At 40.0% G+C, this 20,792-nt stretch overlaps 1 protein-coding gene across 1 annotated transcript; it reads left to right on the forward strand.

The window, feature by feature from the left end:
* The first annotated feature begins 1,611 nt into the window (after positions 1 to 1,611).
* eef1e1 (eukaryotic translation elongation factor 1 epsilon 1) lies at positions 1,612 to 18,166 on the forward strand. The gene is made up of 4 exons (XM_059645966.1): positions 1,612 to 1,753; positions 8,980 to 9,180; positions 10,211 to 10,306; positions 17,031 to 18,166. The coding sequence occupies exons 1-4, from the start codon at positions 1,661 to 1,663 to the stop codon at positions 17,169 to 17,171; spliced, it is 531 nt and encodes a 176-aa protein (XP_059501949.1). The 5' UTR covers positions 1,612 to 1,660; the 3' UTR covers positions 17,172 to 18,166.
* The last annotated feature ends 2,626 nt before the right edge of the window (positions 18,167 to 20,792 follow it).

A 20,792-nucleotide genomic window follows, 5' to 3' on the forward strand; every position in this document is an offset into this window, starting at 1 on the left:
AGGAAGAGAGTTATCCCAGAGATAGTAAGAATTGCAGATGCTAGAGTCAGAGAGATAACACAGGGTGGAGCTGAAGGAACACAGCAGGCCAGGCAACATCAGAGGAGCAGGAAAGTTGACATTTTGGGTCAGGAACCTTCTTCAGAAAATGTGTCCTGGCCAAAATGCATCCATCAATGAACACCACAATAGCAAACTATCTGATCACTTTCCAAGTGCTGTTGATGGGAGCTTAAAGTGTGTAAATTGACAGTTTTGTTTCATGCACTAAAACTGCGACTACACTTCACAGGTTCTTAATTGGCTATAAAGCACTACTAAAATATTCAGAGATAACAAAGTATGAAATTTCTGAAGAACGGTCCCGACCCGAAACGTCAACGTTCCTGTTCCTCAGCTGCTGCCTGGCCTGCTGCATTCCTCCACATCCACATTTTGTTATCTCTGACTCCAGCACTTGCAGTTCTTGCTATTTCAGCTAAAATATTCATGGCATTATGAATAATTCCAAATCATTCAGGAAGTTCTGCTTAACCTTCGTATCGTGAAGGATGTGCAGGCTTCTCACAACGATGGCTGCACAAGGAGTGGGTGGGTTGCAGCAGCACGAATGATTTGAGATAATAAAATGTGAGGCTGGATGAACACAGCAGGCCAAGCAGCATCTCAGGAGCACAAAAGCTGACGTTTCGGGCCTAGACCCTTCATCAGAGAGGGGGATGGGGTGAGGATTCTGGAATAAATAGGGAGAGAGGGGGAGGTGGACCGAAGATGGAGGAGAAAAGAAGATAGGTGGAGAGGAGAGTACAGGTGGGGATGTAGGGAGGGGACAGGTCAAGGAGGTGGGATGAGGTTAGTAGGTAGGAAATGGAGGTGTGGCTTGGGGTGGGAGGAAGGGATGGGTGAGAGGAAGAACAGGTTAGGGAGGCAGAGACAGGTTGTACTGGTTTTGGGATGCAGTGGGGGGACGGGGTGAACTGGGCTGTTTTTGGGATGCGGTGGGGGAAGGGGAGATTTTGAAGCTGGTGAAGTCCACATTGATGTGGACTTCACCAGCCTCAAAATTTCCCCTTCCCCCACCGCATCCCAAAACCAGCCCAGTTCGTCCCCTCCCCCCACTGCACCACACAACCAGCCCAGCTCTTCCCCTCCACTCACTGCATCCCAAAACCAGTCCAACCTGTCTCTGCCTCCCCAACCTGTTCTTCCTCTCACCCATCCCTTCCTCCAACCCAAGCCGCACCTCCATCTCCTACCTACTAACCTCATCCCACCTCCTTGACCTATCCCCTCCCTACCTATACTCTCCTCTCCACCTATCTTCTTTTATCTCCATCTTCGGTCCGCCTCCCCCTCGCTCCCTATTTATTCCAGAACCCTCACCCCATCCCCCTCTCTGATGACGGGTCTAGTCCCGAAACGTCAGCTTTTGTGCTCCTGAGATGCTGCTGGGCCTGCTGTGTTCATCCAGCCTCACATTTTATTATCGTGGATTCTCCAGCATCTGCAGTTCCCATTATCAGGAATGATTCGAGCTCCCTTTAAAAATTGGCCTGCAAAGCTTGGGCGCAGATGGCCTCGTGACGTGGGAGGCGCTGTGGGGTCGGAGGGCGGGGCCTATTCCCATGGTCACAGGGGCGGAGCCAAGGGTGTAGCGAAAATGGCGTCGCCGTTGGTTGAGCTCGAGTCGCTTGAAAAGACGTTGGGACTCCAGACACGAAGTAAACTGGTGTATAGCAAGGGCGATAATTCGGTGAGCAAAGAGACCGAGCAAAACTGGGAGCGGAATAGAGATCTAATCGGTCGGGAATAGAGAGGAAAGGCGATTTAAATTCGAATCCCTTCCCCCACCTCTCCATCACCATCTGGGCATCTGGTGGCCATGGTGACTGCCTCGGCATAGCCGGCCGTGGAGATTCCGTCCGTCAGCTGTTTAAGTATACGTGGCCGTGACAGAATGTGTTATCTCCTTGCGAAACACTTCTGAATGATTGATTTTAGAGTTGTAAGACCATAAGACATCGGAGCAAAATTTAGACCGTTCAGCCCATCGAGTCTGCTCCGCCATTCATTTGTGCGATTGATAAGTTCCTCAACCCCATTCTCCTGCTTTCTTCCCATAACCCTTAACCCCTTTGACAATCAAGAGCCTATCTATCTCTGTCTTAAATGCACTCAATGACCTGGCCTCCACAGCCGCCTCTAGCAGTGAGTTCCATAGATTCACCACTCTCTGGCTAAAAAAGTTTCTCCTTATCTCTGGCCTAAAAGGTCTTCCCTTTACTCCAAGGCTGTGCTCTCAGGTCCCAGTCTCTCCTACCAATGCAAACATCTTTCCAACATCCAATCTGTCCAGGCCATTCAGTATTCTGTAAGTTTCAATTAGATCCTCCCTCATCTTTCTAAATTTCATCGAGTATAGACCCAGAGTCCTCATAAATTGATAGTTATTTGTGAACTTCACTTTGCCGTAGAAGATGTTGAGGTTATTGGTACTTATTATCGTACGTGACTAAATTTCTGTAATCCTCATACCCACTATGCATATGATGCAGCCTTTAAGGTTTACAAACAAAATACCTAGCCAGGGCATGTCAGAGGCAAGTTGTGAGTTAACTACATTGCTGTGGGTTTATGAAACCCAGACTGTGTAAGGAAGATAGATTTGATGATTGCATTTGTCAAATACATGGTGTTTGCATCAATGTGGAAAGTTCATTGTCAATAACATTGATACTAACTTTCCTCAAAATATGATTAATCATATCATTTGAATTTAATTTTTCCAGCTGCTGAAATGGGATTTTAATTCCTGCCTCTGGATCTTTGCCAGTAATCTGGATACCTGGAGTAAAACGATTATATGCCTTGTGACTTGAATACTTGCCTCAGATTTCCCAATTTCTGACCTGTTCTTGTAACAATCATTTTTGTATGGCTGGCCTAGTTCACTTTCTGGTGAATAATAAGATCTAGGATCTTAATGTTGGAAAATTCAGTGACGATAATGCCATTGAAGGTCAAGGGACCATCTTGGAAATGATTATTAAGTGGCACTTGTTATGACACAGAAACAGATAACCAAACCAAATCAGCTCTTCTGCCTCTGATTTGCATTGCAGTAAAATTAAAACCTTCAAATACCCTAAAAATTAACCCCACTGATTCCAGACTTATTGAAGAACTGATCTTAGATTTTATAAATAATCAATTCTTGACATAAGTTTGTAACTTAAATAAAAACTTAGCAATTTATTAAGAATACAATAACTCCAGTTAAATAAAAGTAAACAAGCTAATTATGCACTCATGATCACTGGATGTGGCAAAACTACAGATTTAGCCCTATCAATGGCTGCTTTCACCTTTGCACGGAAGTATTCTTGTGTTTTACCCTCACTGTGTCTCCACATTTTAACTATGCCTGGTATTGCTTCTAATATGCTGTCTGCACTCTTTCTTGACCAGAGGTAAACTCCGGCATTGGTGGGAAAAGTAGAGTGGGATATACCAGACCATGAGGTTACAGATTTGCCGTTGAAAGCAGTTCTAAAGTTGACAGTTCACAACGCCTCATGGTTGGCTAATTTTGAGCTACTAGATTTCTTCTCATCATGAGGTAGAAGAATAAAAATTGGAATACTGTATTGGTACGGAACATTCCTAAATACTGCTTTCGTAAACAGAAAACTTTGGAGTGATCGAATTGTTTTAAAGTTAAAGTATTTGTTAATTTCAAAGGTTTTAGGGGAGAGTAAGTACACATGCAGCACCATTAGGAAGCTTGATGCAGGATTTTGACCCAGCAACACTAAAATTCTGGGCAATACAGTTCCATACCAGGATGATGTATGGCTTGGAGGGGAAATTATCGATGGGAATTCCCTTGCGTATCTGCTGCCTTTGTTGTTCTGGGTGATAGAGGTAACCAGTTTGGAAGATGTTGCCGAAGGATCCATGATGAGCAGCTAAAGTGCACGTTGTAGATAGTACACATTGTGCTGCTGTGCATCAGTGTAGGGAGTGAATTTTGAAGATTATGGATGGAGGTGCCACTACAGCTTTCTCCTGGATGTTGAGTGTCTTTCATTTTTGTCTGAGCTGCACTTATCCATGTGAGTATTCTGTCATGTTACATTCCCGACCTTGTAATTTGCAGATAGTGATGTAGTTTGGAAAGTCAGAAGGTGAGTTACTCCTTGCATAATGTCTAGACTCTGACCCACTCTTACAGCCACAGTATTGATACAAGTCTACCAGTTCAATTTCTGGTCAGTGGTAACCTTGAGGATGTTTATTGTTGGGAATTCTGTGGTGGGTTTGCCACTGAACATCAGCTGAAACTTGTTAGAAAAGTTCTTGTTGCTTGGTACTTGGGTTGATAAGTGGCATGTAACATTTGCACAAAAGTTTGGATGTTATCCAGATCCTACTGCAAAGACATTTTTAGAGTCAAAGAAATTGCCACATTGAGTAATAGATGGCTGGTATTATTTCTAAGAAAGTTGATACTAGAAAGAATGCAGAATAAAAGAGGAAATTGATACGTGTACTCATTTTTTTTTCTGGATGTTGAACTATCAATTTGTTATCATTTAGAGTTTGTTACAGAACTGGCTGCAAATATTTGCAGTATGTAGATGAAGTTTACTTGAAGCTGTGGTAGAAACTGAATTGCATTTTGAATGACTGGAGCTGAAAATAAAATTCTGTGCTGAATCTTAGAAATCTGTTTCATATCATGATGGGCAAACTCTCAGTTCCCCATCTCTTGTTGTACATGTTCTACAAGTTACATTGCTAGGTTTGGAAACAGCAGAGTGCTTTGACTTGCACTGGCTTCTTTATTCATACAGCAAAGAGGAATGAGAGAACTGTATTCCGGAAGGTCAAAAATCACAAGACACCAAGTTATAGTCAAATAGGTTTATTTGAAGACACAAATTGTTGGAGTCTTGTTCCTTCTTCAGGTGTCGGTGAGGGAGGTGGCATCAGGCACAGAATTTATAAGCAGAAGATCAAAGGGTCATAGACCAGTCCAAATGTGTCAAACAAACCCAAGATGGCTGTTAAATTTTTCATCAGTTAGGAAGGATTAATATGCAAATTCAAGAATTTCTTTCAAGTCACTGCCCCAAGATTCAGAAAAGATCTACAAGGATGTTGCCTAAGCTGGAGGGTTTAAGCCATAGGGAGAGGCTGAATAGGCTGGATAATAAAGTGTGAAGCTGGATGAACCCACCTCCTCCCTCACCCCCATCCCAGGCCCCAAGATGACTTTCCATATTAAGCAGAGGTTCACCTGCACATCTGCCAATGTGGTATACTGTATCCATTGTACCCGGTGTGGCTTCCTCTACATTGGGGAAACCAAGCGGAGGCTTGGGGACCGCTTTGCAGAACACCTCCGCTCGGTTCGCAGTAAACAACTGCACCTCCAGTCGCGAACCATTTTAACTCCCCCTGCCATTCTTTAGATGATATGTCCATCATGGGCCTCCTGCAGTGCCACAATGATGCCACCCAAAGGTTGCAGGAACAGCAATTCATATTCTGCTTGGGAACCCTGCAGCCCAATGGTATCAATGTAGACTTCACCAGCTTCAAAATCTCCCCTTCCCCCACCGCATCCCAAAACCAGCCCAATTTGTCCCCTCCCCCCACTGCATCCCAAAACCAGCCCAGCCTGTCTCTGCCTCCCTAACCTGTTCTTCCTCTCACCCATCCCTTCCTCCCACCCCAAGCCGCACCTCCATTTCCTACCTACTAACCTCATCCCACCTCCTTGACCTGTCCATCTTCCCTGGACTGACCTATCCCCTCCCTACCTCCCCACCTATACTCTCCTCTCCACCTATCTTCTTTTCTCTCCATCTTCGGTCCGCCTCCCCCTCTCTCCCTATTTATTCCAGAATCCTCACCCCATCCCCCTCTCTGATGAAGGGTCTAGGCCCGAAACGTCAGCTTTTGTGCTCCTGAGATGCTGCTTGGCCTGCTGTGTTCATCCAGCTTCACACTTTATTGTCTTGGATTGTCCAGCATCTGCAGTTCCCATTATCACTGAATAGGCTGGAGCTATTTTCTGGAGAGTGTCAGATGAAGGGCATGAATAGGGTGAATAGCCAAGATCTTTAACCCCACGTTGGGGCAGACCAAAACTAGAGGGCATAGGTTTAAGGTGAGAGGGGAAAGATATACGAACCGAAGGGGCACCTTTTTCACACAGAGGAAGTGGTGGAGGCTGGAACAATTATAACATTTTAAAAGGCAGCTGGATGGGTTTATGAATGGGAAATGTTAGAGGGATATGGCCAAATGCAGGCAAATAGGACTAGATTAATTTAGGATATCTGGTTGGCATAGACAAGTTGGACCGAAGGGTCTGTTTCCATGCTATACAGCTGTATGATTCTATGGCTATGACTCCAGAGTGACAACAATGTGGCTGCCTCTTTACAGCCCTCAGGGCAAATAGGAATGGGCATAGCCATTGACACCCACATCCCATAATGAATTTTTTTTCAAAAAATAAGAGTATACAGAAGCATGTCACATTGGAAAATTGTTTGCAATGTTTTAAAGTGCTTGGAGGGAATTTCCTCAATACAGCTCAAATTGTAGGGGGCATATCTGAAGTGTCCTCTCAAGTTCAGGACAGGTAAGGATCAGTTCAGCGTCTGCCTAAGTTGCCTCGATCTGCTGTGCATTCTCAGGGCTGCGTACCACAGTTAAGAGACTCTGGATGGCTTTTGCTGTGTCCAGGAAATTGACTGATGCCCCAATCACCTGCTTCTCAGACATCAAACACATTGCTGACTCTAGTCACCCGAGCTTTTGAAGTCCTGTCCTCCACCAGCCACCTTGCTGATGAAGAAATCCACTCCTGAGCAGTGGCTCCCATACAGCAGCCACCACCTCTGCAGGGAGAAATCTTAGACCATGTCCTACATCTTTATCAGGCAATTCCTGGAAGAATGTCAAAGGACTCATTAACTCCATAATCCAAAAGTATGTGTATTGTGAGGCCGTGCATCCGGCAGAAGAAATACTTGCCTTTGTAAGCTGTGCTCAAGTTCCACACACAACAGTCAGCAACAGAATAGCAATTGCGACTTGAGCTTGGCAGTAAAAAATGCAGGTCATCAGGACCCACCGCCTTGGAGGAGGCTTAATAAAATTGCCTCAGCATCTGAAGATGCAAAGTCATAATTGGAGTGCTGGAGTCCAGTGCCTGACCACCCTTGCTAAGTAGTAGCCTCAGTATATCAGCAGCATTCCGGTGTTACTTTTGATTCCAGAGTAACTCTCTTGAGTTTTCTCTATATACGGTTGTCACAAATGTAATTATTATTTTATTTACTTAGACATTGTTATGAGACAATTCTAGGGCAAGTGGGACTTGAACCCAGACTTGTGGCCCATATGTAAGCCTGTTACTACTACAGCAGGACCCTAAAATAGACTTCCTGGACTAGCTCGCGCTTTTTTTTGTTTACCTTCTCCGCCTTGGCCAAAAGTTAAGCCTGTGAGCCAAAAGAAAATTACATTGCCTTTTTTTAAATAAGTGCAGATTTTTATTAATTTCCATTCCTGTTCCAACAGCAGTTGTTTTGACTTGAATCAATGTCACCAGTGAAACATCGCCATTTATCTACCCGGAAATGTTATACCGCATAAACGAAAGACTCCACCATCGCCACCCACCCCCCCCCCCACCAAGATTTTCTGTTTTATTTTTAAACATAATCCAAAATAACATCACCACTTGAATGTTTGTTTCTTTTTATTATTATTACCAGCTGTGCAACCTGAGAGTTTTTTTCTCAAAAAAAAGTACTGGCAGGGTACCATGCATGTGTGTTTTGCACATGCACACTGACAGTGGTTTTGGAGTGTCAACAGACATTCCATTACTCCTTGCACCATAGTTCCCCCACTCTAGAACAAGACCTGTAAGCACACATTTTTTGGTTTCCCACCTCCCTGGTGCACATACGCACACATGCTTCCATTATCATCAACATTTAAAATTCTGTATTCTGTCCAATTATATCTGAAAAGCAGATGAGAGGCTTAAAATGAATTTTCTTTGACAGGCCATCCATATGTTGTTTCTGTAAGAGATAGCAAGAACTGTAGGTGCTGAACTCTGAAAGGTCCCAATCTGAAATGTCGACTTTCCTGTTCCCCTGCTGCCCGATCTGCTGTGTTCCTCCAGCACCATACTGAGTTGACTTGATGTGGGTGGTCTGAATTGTTCCTGTTTTCTCAGTGAATTGTTGTGTTCAATCTTGGATGATAATCTGAAGCTCGTACAATACTAGATATTCTTTTAAGAATATTATAATGATTTATTAGTCCTAGAATGACTTTCCTCCAGTGGTTAAGCAGAGAAGAATCAAGCCATTTATGGTAAATAAATAAGATACCATATCCATGTTGCCTTCTAAGGTTTCAGAAATAAAAGATCTTCGCCGCATGAAATTTTGACTTGAACTGTTTTTAAATCAGCCCAACTTCACATTTACAGTACTTCTTTCCCCTTTAGTGAACAATTCATGGCATGAGAAATTTGAGGTGATGTATTATTAAACTGTTCCATTTCTCCACCTTTTCCCAAGAATACAAATGGCTCCAAAATCTCTTCAAAAGAAGCTTTCATCTGTTCTATTAAGTCCAATTTTGTTTTCCCTGTAGCGTATTGATACGAATGTGATCAATTAATCCTATTGACTTCAGTGGATATATCGTGTGTAATGTCCTATGTAGCCTGGTTTCTGTTTCATAAGTCAGCAACTTCTTAAAAAAAATTGGTTTGATTTTTCACTAAATCATGCACCTATCTCTATCAGCATGTCCTGTGCCATTGTATGCTGTTACTTATTTGATTCTGAGCTATTTGAGTTGTGTTTCTAAACCTAGTTTTTATTATTCCTCTGTAGGTAGATCATTTATTACCTGGTCTTTTCAACTTTGCAGGTTCCTGTACTACAGACTAACAATAGCTGTGGTTTAGTGGGGTTGACTACCATTGCATCCCATCTTGTAAAAGTGGCCAAAAAAGAGGTCCTCTTGGGAAGCACAGCAGAGAAGAGTGCAATAGTTCAGCAATGGCTCGAATATAGAATCACTCGAATTGACAGTTGTAACAGTCAAGAGGATAGAAAAATGATTTTAAAGGTATGGTTAATTTCATTTCTGAAGAACTGACTGACTGTAACTGGAACATCTCTATCGCTTCTTTTTAAATTGAGATGTTTTGTCCTGTGCCTCATCAGAATCCTCCCACGGGGAGGAGTTCAAAATTTGAACATAAATAAAGCATGCATTTTAGGCCAAGTCCGAAATCAATTGAACTTGCATTTACAAAGGAGTTTACACTAACTAGTGATACACCAAAATACATAAAACGCCACTGTCCACATCGAGTGTTGAAAGGTGGTTGTTAGAGTTATATGCACAAAAGCCTAGCAGTTGTCGCCTGCTATTTGGCATTTCCTAAATTATTTAGTGGCAGCACCAACCAAATAAACTTTAAATAAAAGCAAAAGCCACAACTATCTTGATAGTGGTTTTCTGACACTCTACATTTTGAGATCTGATTAATTTAATAATTGCAATTTAAATTAGCAATATATATATCTGAGTGACTTTCTCCGAGGGTGTTAGTTTGAATAATTTCTTTTTTCAAAAAAGAAATAACTAAGCATCTGGACATTTCTCTGCACATCCATTACAATTCTCAGCGATTAAGTTGACTGCATACATGAAGTCTATTAATAGACATTAAACCACGATATTTTGGCAAACTTGCTCAGTCCAGGCATTGCTGATGTGAATGTTATGATTATGTTCAAGACTTGTTGGAGGAACTAATGTGCTAATGCACCCTCGTTATTCTAAGCAGCAGCAACAATGCCAGCACAAAGTTGGTACTGCAGGTTGAGCATTCTTTGATATTTGATACATCAATACTGCAACCAAGGAAATTTTTAACCCCAGTTTATTTGATTTGACCCTTTTTAATTCTGATCTTCCATTTTCTTAACCCTATATGGCTGATCCAGGCCAAATCAGTGAAGAGCCACTGTAACCAATCTCTGGCTCGGGTGATGAAGAATGACCTGAATTTGTAAAGCCATGACTTCTAGCTTGGCAATTTATTATGTATGTGTCTCAATTTTTGTTTGTTTTTGTTATGTTTTTGTAGGAGCTCAATTGTTACCTTGAAGATAAAGTATACCTTGTTGGAAACAGCTTGACATTAGCAGATATCATGGTGTACAACGGCCTTCATCCTATCGTGGTGAGTGATTTGTAGAACCTTGGTTAAAAGTCCATTTTCTAACTTAATCTCTGGGTAAGATTATAAAGAATCTATTTAACTGCTATAGAATGTTAAATTCTTCACAGAATATGACATTAAAATTCTCTTATTGTATGAAAATATCTCAAAGTACCTCACCATCAACTTCTAAATTTTAAAGGAAAAACCTGATTGTGCTATAACTCCTTTCATCCTGCACAACCTCCAGTTAAACCAGCTGACTGACTACACCCTGTTTTAACTACTTTTAGACTCCCCCATACAGGTACAACTGATGCTACTGTTCTCTGATTCAGTTATGCAATCAATTGTGTAAGTAAGAGGAATGTGGAACACCTTATCTAACCAAAACCGTTGTTTATTGGTTGCCTTTTTAGGTTCATTGGGAATGTGCCTGAGTAATTCAGCATCTGTCAGATTCGATCACTTGTGATAGCAACAGCAAAACAATATGAGAGATTTGTTTACGCAGTCAAATTTGGGTTTCCCTCAGCAGATATGCCTCAAAACATCATTAGCAAATCTGTGCTTAAAATTAATATGCATAAATCATAAGCAGAGGTAATGCTCAGAATTGGCATTGATTTAAAATCAGGGAGGTGCTTTGTAGCATTTTGGACTAAAATGTGTGACATGTTTTTCATAAAGCTTGTGAACTTCCACCACAAAAATACTGCAAGGTATCAAATATTTTGAAGCTTGAAATATCACCATTGCTTGATGTTATTAATGAAATAACTTTTTGCTGTTCTAAAATATTCTAAAGTTGGATTAGATAGTTCTATACAGTCTATCAGATGTTTAATTTAGTGGATTTCTGGGATCAAAATAAGTATTCCAGTTCTGCATAACTAAAGTCAAAATTTGAATGATTATACCTTCTATACTGGCTATCATAGAAGCCTCATTTGAACTGATCATTTATTGGCAATTAACACTGAATTATGGAGCAGTTATATATCTATATCTATATAATCTATTCAGTTAAATCGGTAGATTGGAGAACCTGCAGTGGTTCTTCTAAATGATTGACAAAAGAACCAAAAGTCACATGGGGGAAATAGGTTTTTTTTCCTTATGAAGCACGTGTGTCTAGAGTGCACAGACTGAAGAGAAGATGGAGTCGAACAACTCATTTATTACGTGGTTCTGTTATGTTTTAATGACCCACTGTTCTTCAGGTTATTCAAAAATATGTTTGCATTAATGGAGTTGACTTGCATTTAGCAGGGTTTGCTTGTCAAGAGACTAGGTAGAGCTGATTCTGTTTTCTCGTCAGCCACATTGCGAAATAGGACTCTAACAGTCCAAAAAATTCCCTCTAGAGCTCTCTTTAACCAAGCTTTAAGTGTTGCATGATTGTGAGGAGCAAACATGGCCAGGCATGGAAGTTCACCTTCTAGTTTTGTCTTGGCCTCATCACAAAAGACAAAATCTCTTTTATATACTATGAATTCAGCAGATGGAGCAAGAATTTTCCAATGGAAGTCAAATGCCTTCTAGAACGAGTATTTAAATCTGGGCATCCTCAAATCTGACTGCTTTCAAGTTTCCGTGGAACATTACAGTACCAGCATGAGAGAATGTCTTAGCACAGATGAGACGGAATTTCTTCTTCGAGGATAGAGAATCTGTGATTTTTTTTTGTTTTCCTTTACTGTAGAAGGCTGTGAGTCTAGATTGTTAACTAGATTCAGCACTGAGATTGGCAGATTTTTAATCAGTAAGAGGATCAAATGTTACGTGAATTAGGCAGGAAAGTGGAGTTGAGGATTATAAAATCAACTCGTCTTTGAATAGTGAGCAGACTACTTCTACTCCTTCATCTTATGATCTTATTCCCAAGTTTTAAGCACTTCTGTGCTGGCATTTGGAGTTCAGCTCATACTGACAGAATGCAATAAATGCCCTCAAGAGCATTTTCCCTACAAAGAGAATTCCAGTACTAATGCAATATGAGCAACAGCACGTATTTGATTTGTTGTATGATACCCTGTTTATTGTGTGTCTAGAAGATTTTATTGAAGACTAGTTTGCACTGTTGTTACTGATTCATCTAAAAAGTAGGTGTACACTTGTACAGAGGCAAAGAACTCCAAATACTGAAAATGACTACTGATGCTTATTTCCTGCTCATATCCCAAACTGAAAAGTTTTTAATTAACAATTACTTCAATTTCCATATTTCTTTCTTTCATGTGGCTCATTTGCAATTGTCCCATTTCCTTCTTTGACTTATCTATTTCCATTTCTGGGGATAGGCTATTGATTGAAAACCACATGTAAACTCAGTGACTCCAACCACTTTGACTACACTTGCTCCCACCCTGCTTTCTATAATGATTCAGTTTTCATTCCATTTCTTTTCTAATTTCTCTGTCTGCATTCTACCTGATGTGACAATGCTACATGAGTGGTTTTGACCTGTCTTCCTTTTTACTCATCCAAGATTCCCTTTATTGGTTGGCAGAGCCCTCAATATTTCCAATAATTCTGTTCTCATAGGATTTCACTTGTCATTGCCTTCCATCCTACTAATCTTATGATCAGTGGCACGCATTTATGCCACTCCCAACTCGATGGAACCACCAACACACCTTGCCTTAGTTCTGTTTTTGCATTGCTGTAATACATTCTTTCCAACATCCTGATTACTCCTAAGTCACCCCAGCACTTTGATATAGCATCATCCCAGGTAAATAGTAGGAGGCACAATATTTAGGAAAGACTGTGACATGGTAATGAGTTAGTAATCCAGACCCCAATTTAATGTTCTGGAGACATAGATTGAGTCTCACCATGGTAGATGGTGAAATTTCAAATCAATGAATCAGTCTGAATGAAATACTAATGGTGGCTGTGAAACCACTGCAGATTTGTTGTAAAAACTCATCTGTTTCACTAATGTCCTTCAAAGTGCTGTCCGTACCTAGACTGGTCTACGTGTGGCTCTAGACAGACAGTAATGTGGTTAACTCTTAACTGCTGTCTGGACGTTTTGGGATGGGCAATAAATACTGGCCTAGCCACAACACCCAGATCACGTGTGAATAGATAGAATTTGACTTTTTATCTCACTGTTAGCATCCAGCTAAAATGTTGGTTTACTTACTTCAGTTATTCTGCTATTACCTTGAACATTTCTAGGCCCATCTCTTTTTTTTAAAAAACTTGTCCCATTACCATCTCTTTTTGTCTTACACTGTGTCATTCATTTTTCATTCCATCTCTCGGTCCTTGTACCCTATTACCAATCTCCCCTGTTTGTTCTTAGTCCCAGCTGCAGTCCTTGCTGAAAACCTGTAATGTCTGTAACATTTTCCAGTTCCAAAAGGTCATTGACTTGAAACATCAACTCTTGTTTCTCTCTTCACAGATGGTGGTTGACCTGCTAAGTTATGCCCAGCATATTCTATTTCTGTTTTACATTAAAACACTTTCTCACCTTTTGAACAGGCTCTACAATGAAATACAATCTGAATCATCTTATGGATACCACAGCTGTTGACAGGCCTTGACCTGCATGGACTACTTCACAGCTGCCATAAAGTACTTATTCCATTCTGTTCACATACTTAAGTCAGTCATGATGAGCAGCTTTGCACTCAGCATTTCAGGGATATGTGTTGTGTGGGACTCTGTTCCGCAGGAGCTGAGTTGGACACAAAACAGATGTGGTTTTTTGTTAAGCTCTGTACTAAGAGAAAACAAATTTCACTTCACAGTTGTTACTACATGCCACTCGTGATCATACTGTTCTCATGCCATAACTGCACAGCTGGCAATCATTCACTTGACAAAACCCAGATCAGCCAACTCATATGCCAGCTGCTTCACAAAATCATTAAATGTCAAACTACAACACTGGGTGGTATAGCTTATCAAATAATTTATCAAACATTTAAGGCAATTGTAGTATTTCCAACTAACTGATTTCTCGCTTAGCGTCATGATTGACACCTAAATGCTTCATGCTCAGGTTGGGTCGATTTGGGCATGAATTTTGTTGTTGAGCAGCATGCCCTGAGAAATTGTAAAGATGGTGCATTTACAATTCTATCCCTTGTTCATCTTACCACCTGATTGTTCCATTCCCCATGTTGCCTTCAGTCTCCCTTACATTGCTGTCTAAGTATACACTTGATGTGTGGAACAAGCTGTCTACTTGATAATCCCCTGTTTTTTAACATTTGGCAAACTGAAGTTCAGTCTGCCACTGATTCACTTTTTCTGTGGTGTTTGCTGAAGCCAACTTCTGAATTTTTCCAAGCAATGAGAAATTATGGGAGTGGAGTGATGCAGTTGATAGGTTAGTAAGACATTCAGAAAGAAAGTTTTGAAAGAGGCTATGTAAGGAAGATTGTTAAAGGAACAAATTTAATCTTTATTTCCTTTAAATATGTTTGATTTCTTGGTTCTTTCATTTAAAATGGCTCCCTTCTAATTTTATGGTCTGCTAATAAGATCCTGTAGTACACTTCCAGTGTTCAGAATAGAGCGGTATTTATGGATTATCCCTACCAGTAATGATTTTACAGAAAGTCCAGTAATTAAAGTTGAGATACGTCCACTTATACACAGGAGGTAAAGTCACCATTGTCCCGGAGGACCATTGGGCTTGCTCTCTCGTGAAAGACAGCTGGTAGTGAGTTTAACCAAATGACCACCACACCTTAGGTGAAGTTGGAAAGGCGAGACCTTCATGGTAACCTTAACCAGTATGGGAATTGAACTGTTACATCATTCTGCATCACAAACCAGCCATCCAGCTAACTGACTGTTCAATATGCTTTTTACAATTCTGTGCACTTGACTATTTGTCATAATTTCTAGACAATTGTGGTGGCTCTCTATTGTTTTTAATAATTATGTCTGAACGTGCTTTAACCATAATATGGTCCCCATTGAGACTGATATTTCCAAATTCTAGTGATTGAAAGGATCACAGGCTAATATTCCAAATTTTCAAAGTTTTCCTGTAACTAAAAACAAATAGGCTTAAGTGTTTCAATGGGCAAATTATATCGTAAGCTTCAAGAAAAAAAATTCCCATTAATTTTTTAGAATTACAGAAAATTTCTCTCCACTGTTACACTTTGTTCTGTCCCTTAGACAGCTTATTAGGATTCTTCACTTAAGAGGGTTTGTTTTTCTTCTCCCAGCCAGGTAATTCCTAATGGCAAAAGTGACTTTTGCAGGTACAACTCAAAATTAGCCCCTTTAGCCAGGTCTAGGTAAATGATCCAAATTCTTTTAAACGTTCACATGTTTGTTCTCTTCAATCCAAGCAGGGTTATCATCCACATCCTGCACAGAGATCTGCTTCTGTCTCTGTCTGTCCGTCAGTTTATTGTGTACTGACTACCTGATATGTTCAGAGATCTTTCAGGAAAACCTGTAACCCAATCATGCAGTGTTTTCCTGTTGACTCTCCCTCTCTCAAAGCCCAGTCTCTTTGGCAGTGCAAATCAGGCAGGCTTTTCATCCAGGTAAAAATGCTAGTTAACAGTTCTTTAGACCCCAGTTCCATTCTGTCTTGAAATTTAGTGAACAGCTTTTAAAGTATGAGCTTTCACATTATTAACACCTAATGGTCTACTTACTGTGCACAGCTGCCATTGTGTCAATGCTTATAGCTGTGAATATCTTGCACTTTCTTCCCAATCAGACAGTCTTGAGCACCCCACCCCTAAACCTGTAACAGCCAAGCCACCTAAGTGTTTTGTTGGGAAAAATCCATAACAGGTCACGTCTCTCCTAATTCCTCCCTTTTATCCAAATTTAAGTGTACATTCATAAAACATCATCTTAAAACTTTCATACTCTTAATACTGTGTAAACATACAAACATGATAGATATAAAGTGACCAGCTGGCCCATCAAGTCTGTTTGTTACAAGTCTTTTTGTTACACTGCACAATCCTTTAATGTTGTTCTTGCTCTGTGATATGTTCTGGACCCAAGCAGTTTAGAAAATTAATTAGTACCTCTTGCTATTGTAGACCTGCAATTAATTGTCATGTGCTGTGAACATGGAAGCAATGGAGTGTAGGCAATTAATACAATGTACAAATTTACAAATTGCCTTTTTGTTTAGTCACAAATGTAAATCATTTATCTTGGCTTTCTATGTAAAATTGAATTCCCATACATCCCTGCACCCTTTTATCGATTTAAAGTTTTCCCTTGTGTACAAATGCACACTGTAGCTCCAACTATCCTCCGTTTTCTGCTGACTGTTTTTTGATCTTTGCTTCTAAAAGTGCACAACCTTCTTCCACCTTATCCAAAAAGTTATTACTTATGTGAGTACTCTCAGTAACTATTAACAAGCAGGTCGACCATGAATACATCACAGGTGAACCCAATTTCAAGCAGCTTTTAAACGGGCATCTGTTGGGTAATTGGGAATTGAAATCCTAGTTTCCATGTCCAAGTATCTTTCTTCCTCACCCCAGTGATGAAATAGTTTTGGCTTGACTTATGATTCTAGGATTAGACAGAGCACTTTAGTTCCCTCTGCTACATTCTCAGCTGTGGTCAATTAATTCAGCATGTATCAAACAAGGGACAATTTCAAATCTGTTTGATTCAGTCATACATTGTATTCATTTTGATTATTGGCCCATTTGTAACTAAAAATGTTTCACTATGTTAAGCTGCTATTCTTGTTCTTAACTATTTTTGATATATCTGTTTCTAGGTTGAACTAAACCATGAAGAGCGAGAGAGATATGTAAATGTTTCCCGGTGGTTCGACCATATCCAACATTATCCGGGAGTCCGACAACACACTGCTGCTGTTGTCTTCATGAAGAACAGGCTGTATCCTACCATTCACTAGGAAAGCTTCACACAGTCTTCATGAGTCATGCTGAATTGGAACATTTTGCTTGTCAGAATTGAATTAGTGAGGGTTGACATGGGCACATTTTCTGATTCTAGAGCACAGGAGAACATGCCTGTTGTTCTTCTGTCTGCTTGTTGTGTTTCTTTGTTGTGAAAATGTAACACAGCAAAATATTTTTTTAAAAATTCCATTTGCATTTTATTTATTTAGGTCCAAAATTAACTTCAGGTGTCAATGTTAGGTTTTACTGTGCTACCATTTCTGTTTTTTAGTAAATCATGTTAAAAGCGGTTAAGCAAAGTTAACATGAGTCTTATTTCTGAGTAGAACCTTGTCCATTTTACAAAGTGTGTTGTTGGTGTGCTTCAGTCACTAAATAAGTTTTGGAAAAGTCTCTGTATAGTAATTCCAGTTGATGAAGACAAGTGCCTGGAAATCACATTTGGGCTGAAATTTCCAAAGTGCATCTCCATTAAGTGGAGTGAAAATGTCGTTATGCTTTCAGTGCATAATACTGAAGAAAGATTGAAACACATTTTTCTGTGCCATCCAATATTGGCAATGCATTGGGTAGTGAAATTATAGTAACACTTGGTCTGGATTATTCTGTTTAATTCTGGAGCATTAAATGGAAGTGAGCTGTTAAACATATTTTTCTAAATGTTCCAACTACCCAGTAGCACTTTTTCTCATTGTGACTGAGAAGTTCCATAACCAACCAACTTTTTTTGTAGCGTTTGCAATTATTTAAAATATGTTGTTTACATCATTTTATTTTAAGATTTGTGAAAAATGTGCCAATTCTGAAGAACATGTCAAAGGGTGCCAGCAACCTTAGCTTGACTGTGAAGATTCCTAACTATTTGCAACTGTATCATTTGACTCCAATGGTAATCCCCTGTAGCATTTCTGCAGCAAATGATCAGTATTTATTGGTGGGTATCTGGAATTCATACTCTAAGATATGTGAAAATAAATCATAAATTTAATCATGAGTGTGAAAGGTATGAATTAGTACTATTAAACTAGAGACTCCAATACATGATGCCACATGTTTGAAGCTAAGTACGCTCCAAACTTGGAAATGTAATTTAGCATTTTTCACTTTATAGTTTCATAGCTCTGTAATGCAGAATTATTCCGAGGGGAGCGCAAATCTGGATGACCATCCTGGCGCTATGATTTGAGGGGCCCATTCTGGGACGTAGGCAACCAGGAAGAACCAGAAGGCGGAATAGGTTGACCTTTTGAATTTGTGACATTCATTTGGTGAATGGACTGAAAAGCTGAAGAATCATAGGAAGAAGGACATTTAGGAGGAGTTGGCAAACAATGTGATTTAGCCTGGGGAGTGAGCAGCTTCCAGGCCTCTGTGATCTTAGGGATAACTCTGCTATTCAATTGGCAGCAACAATTTAAACTTTGACACCATTAAAATTAAATTCCCAAGTTGTTTTCAGCAGTCAGTTGGATGGCTGCTTTCAGTGCAGGCAACCTCAATGGCAAGGTTGAATTCCTGTACCAGCTGAGGTTACCATGAAGGTTCTGCCTTCTCAACCACTCCCTTGCCTGAGGTATGGTGACCCTTGAGTAAACCACCACCTGTCCTTTTCTGTAATGAGAGAGAAACCCACTGATCTTCCAGCACTAAGTTGATTTTGCCTTACTAGTAAAATGGCTGTTAAAATAGCCACTTGCAAAGCTAACTTTATAGCTGTGATAGAAAACGGCTCTTTTTGAGGCTTACTGTGGTTTAGTTATAGCAATTGTACCTGGCATGTGGCCATGAGAGAACAGAACAGGCATTCATTGCTGTTTCCCCACTCTGCCCCACCCCTTTACTGTACACCCCTCCAACATTTATTGTCTGGTTTTTTTAAAAAAAACACCTGCATACCAGAGAAGTTGGCCAACTGAATCAATCTGTTTGTGCCAGTCTTTATTGAACACATGATCCTCTTCAAATAAGACTTCAACCATACCAGCATTTCCTTCTATTCCTTTCTCCCTCATTTACTTACTTTCCCTTAAAGATGCTATTTACTATTCAATAATAATAATAATAATAATATAATAACAGGAAATTGTGTCTATGGATTTGTTTTTAATCAGGATCAAATGGAGCCACAGCGCCATTTAAAAATAAAAAATCCTATTGAAGCCTTCAGCCCAAACATGGAAACAAAGCATACACACACAATGGTATCTAAACTCAAACAGCATAGGTTTGCTGTGCTTTGACAACCCTGTTTAGTCTTTGTTTTCTGTACTTTGAAAAGGAATTATTATTGAACATTCACCAATGGAATTATTGCAAAGTCATGTAAAGACCATACTTTATTTAACTTTTATTTTTGATTGTTGACTGAAATGGAAAACAAACCTTTTTTAAAAAAAAAGATTTTTCAAGGATTATTGCAATTTTTAAGGTCCAGGAACTTGACTCATTCTAAGTGCTGTTTACACAATTGCCTGTTTGTGCAGTGGATGTGGCGAGGGGGAACACTTCGTTTGCAAATGAGATGCAGCCAAGTTGTGTCTACAACTGCACCTTCGGTTGATGATAGTTAGCAAATCGGTCTGTGGACTTGTGACCAGTTATTATTGGCAAAGACCTGCCTGCTAACAACTATGTTGTTGGAACTTGGGGGGAAAAGGATGTTTCTGCTCTGCATTTAAAAGCAAATGAAGCCTGAATATAGGTTTTTATTTTCCTTCTCAGCAATTCTAAAAACTGTGACTTTTAACAGTAAGTCTGAGACTGTATAAATGTGAACTAACACCTAGTACCTTCTACAAGCAAGTGAAGGTATCTGGAGACGGGTAGTAAAGGAACAACATGTATTATCAATTCGTCTCACTGTATGAACAGGGACCACTTGATGTCTCTTTTTTTTCCCTACTGTCCATGATTTGTTTACTACGTGTAAAGTTTCAAGTAGTATATAATGTCAGTAGTTCATAATTGTACATCTGTAGATAGAACCTTTTTATAGAAATAGTAATTTTTGTTAAATATAGAAACATCGTCCATGCTTTCTCTCAATCTTAGGTTTAATAGAGAGATAAATTGGAGAATTCTGCATTTCTTTTTAACATGTTTAGCTTTTGTGATGACTCCAAGAATATTGGAGCTTGATTTTCAATGCACTACCCCAGTGAGGTGTAACTGTGTTTTAAGAAGAAAAAAACATACTGGTAAGAAGGATGTGCTTTTCTCCAACAAGACTTTTGGATTTTTTGGAAATTCTGAAACCACTTCACATTTTGAATCATTTCAAGTAGTTATTGTTGCTGTGTAGATGAGGCGATCACTTTATAAAGAGCAAGAACCATTAGCTACAATAACTGGGTGACTAGTCATAATGGTGTTGGTAAACTGAGGAGTAATGCTGGGGTGAGGGGAGAAAGCCCATTCTTTGAACAGTACTGTTTGATCCTTAGCACCCACTTATTATACTTGGTGGAGCCTTAGTTAATCTTTTAGCTAAAATAAACTGAATTCTCAGTGATCCTATCAGTACAGTGCTGAAATCCCAACAGGATGTTCCAATGACTGGAAAGTCCAGAACGCGGGGCATAGTCTAAGGATTCAGGATAGGTCATTTTTGATGG

The sequence above is a fragment of the Stegostoma tigrinum genome, chromosome 5 (assembly GCF_030684315.1).
Source record: "Stegostoma tigrinum isolate sSteTig4 chromosome 5, sSteTig4.hap1, whole genome shotgun sequence".
Taxonomy (NCBI): Eukaryota; Metazoa; Chordata; class Chondrichthyes; order Orectolobiformes; family Stegostomatidae; genus Stegostoma; species Stegostoma tigrinum.

Bases quoted from the DNA above. Each gene is read 5' to 3' on its own strand.
- eef1e1 (XM_059645966.1), top strand. From the start codon at position 1,661: ATGGCGTCGCCGTTGGTTGAGCTCGAGTCGCTTGAAAAGACGTTGGGA. The intron at 9,181-10,210 runs GTATGGTTAATT...ATGTTTTTGTAG, and splicing joins ATAGAAAAATGATTTTAAAG to GAGCTCAATTGTTACCTTGA. The intron at 10,307-17,030 runs GTGAGTGATTTG...ATCTGTTTCTAG, and splicing joins ACGGCCTTCATCCTATCGTG to GTTGAACTAAACCATGAAGA.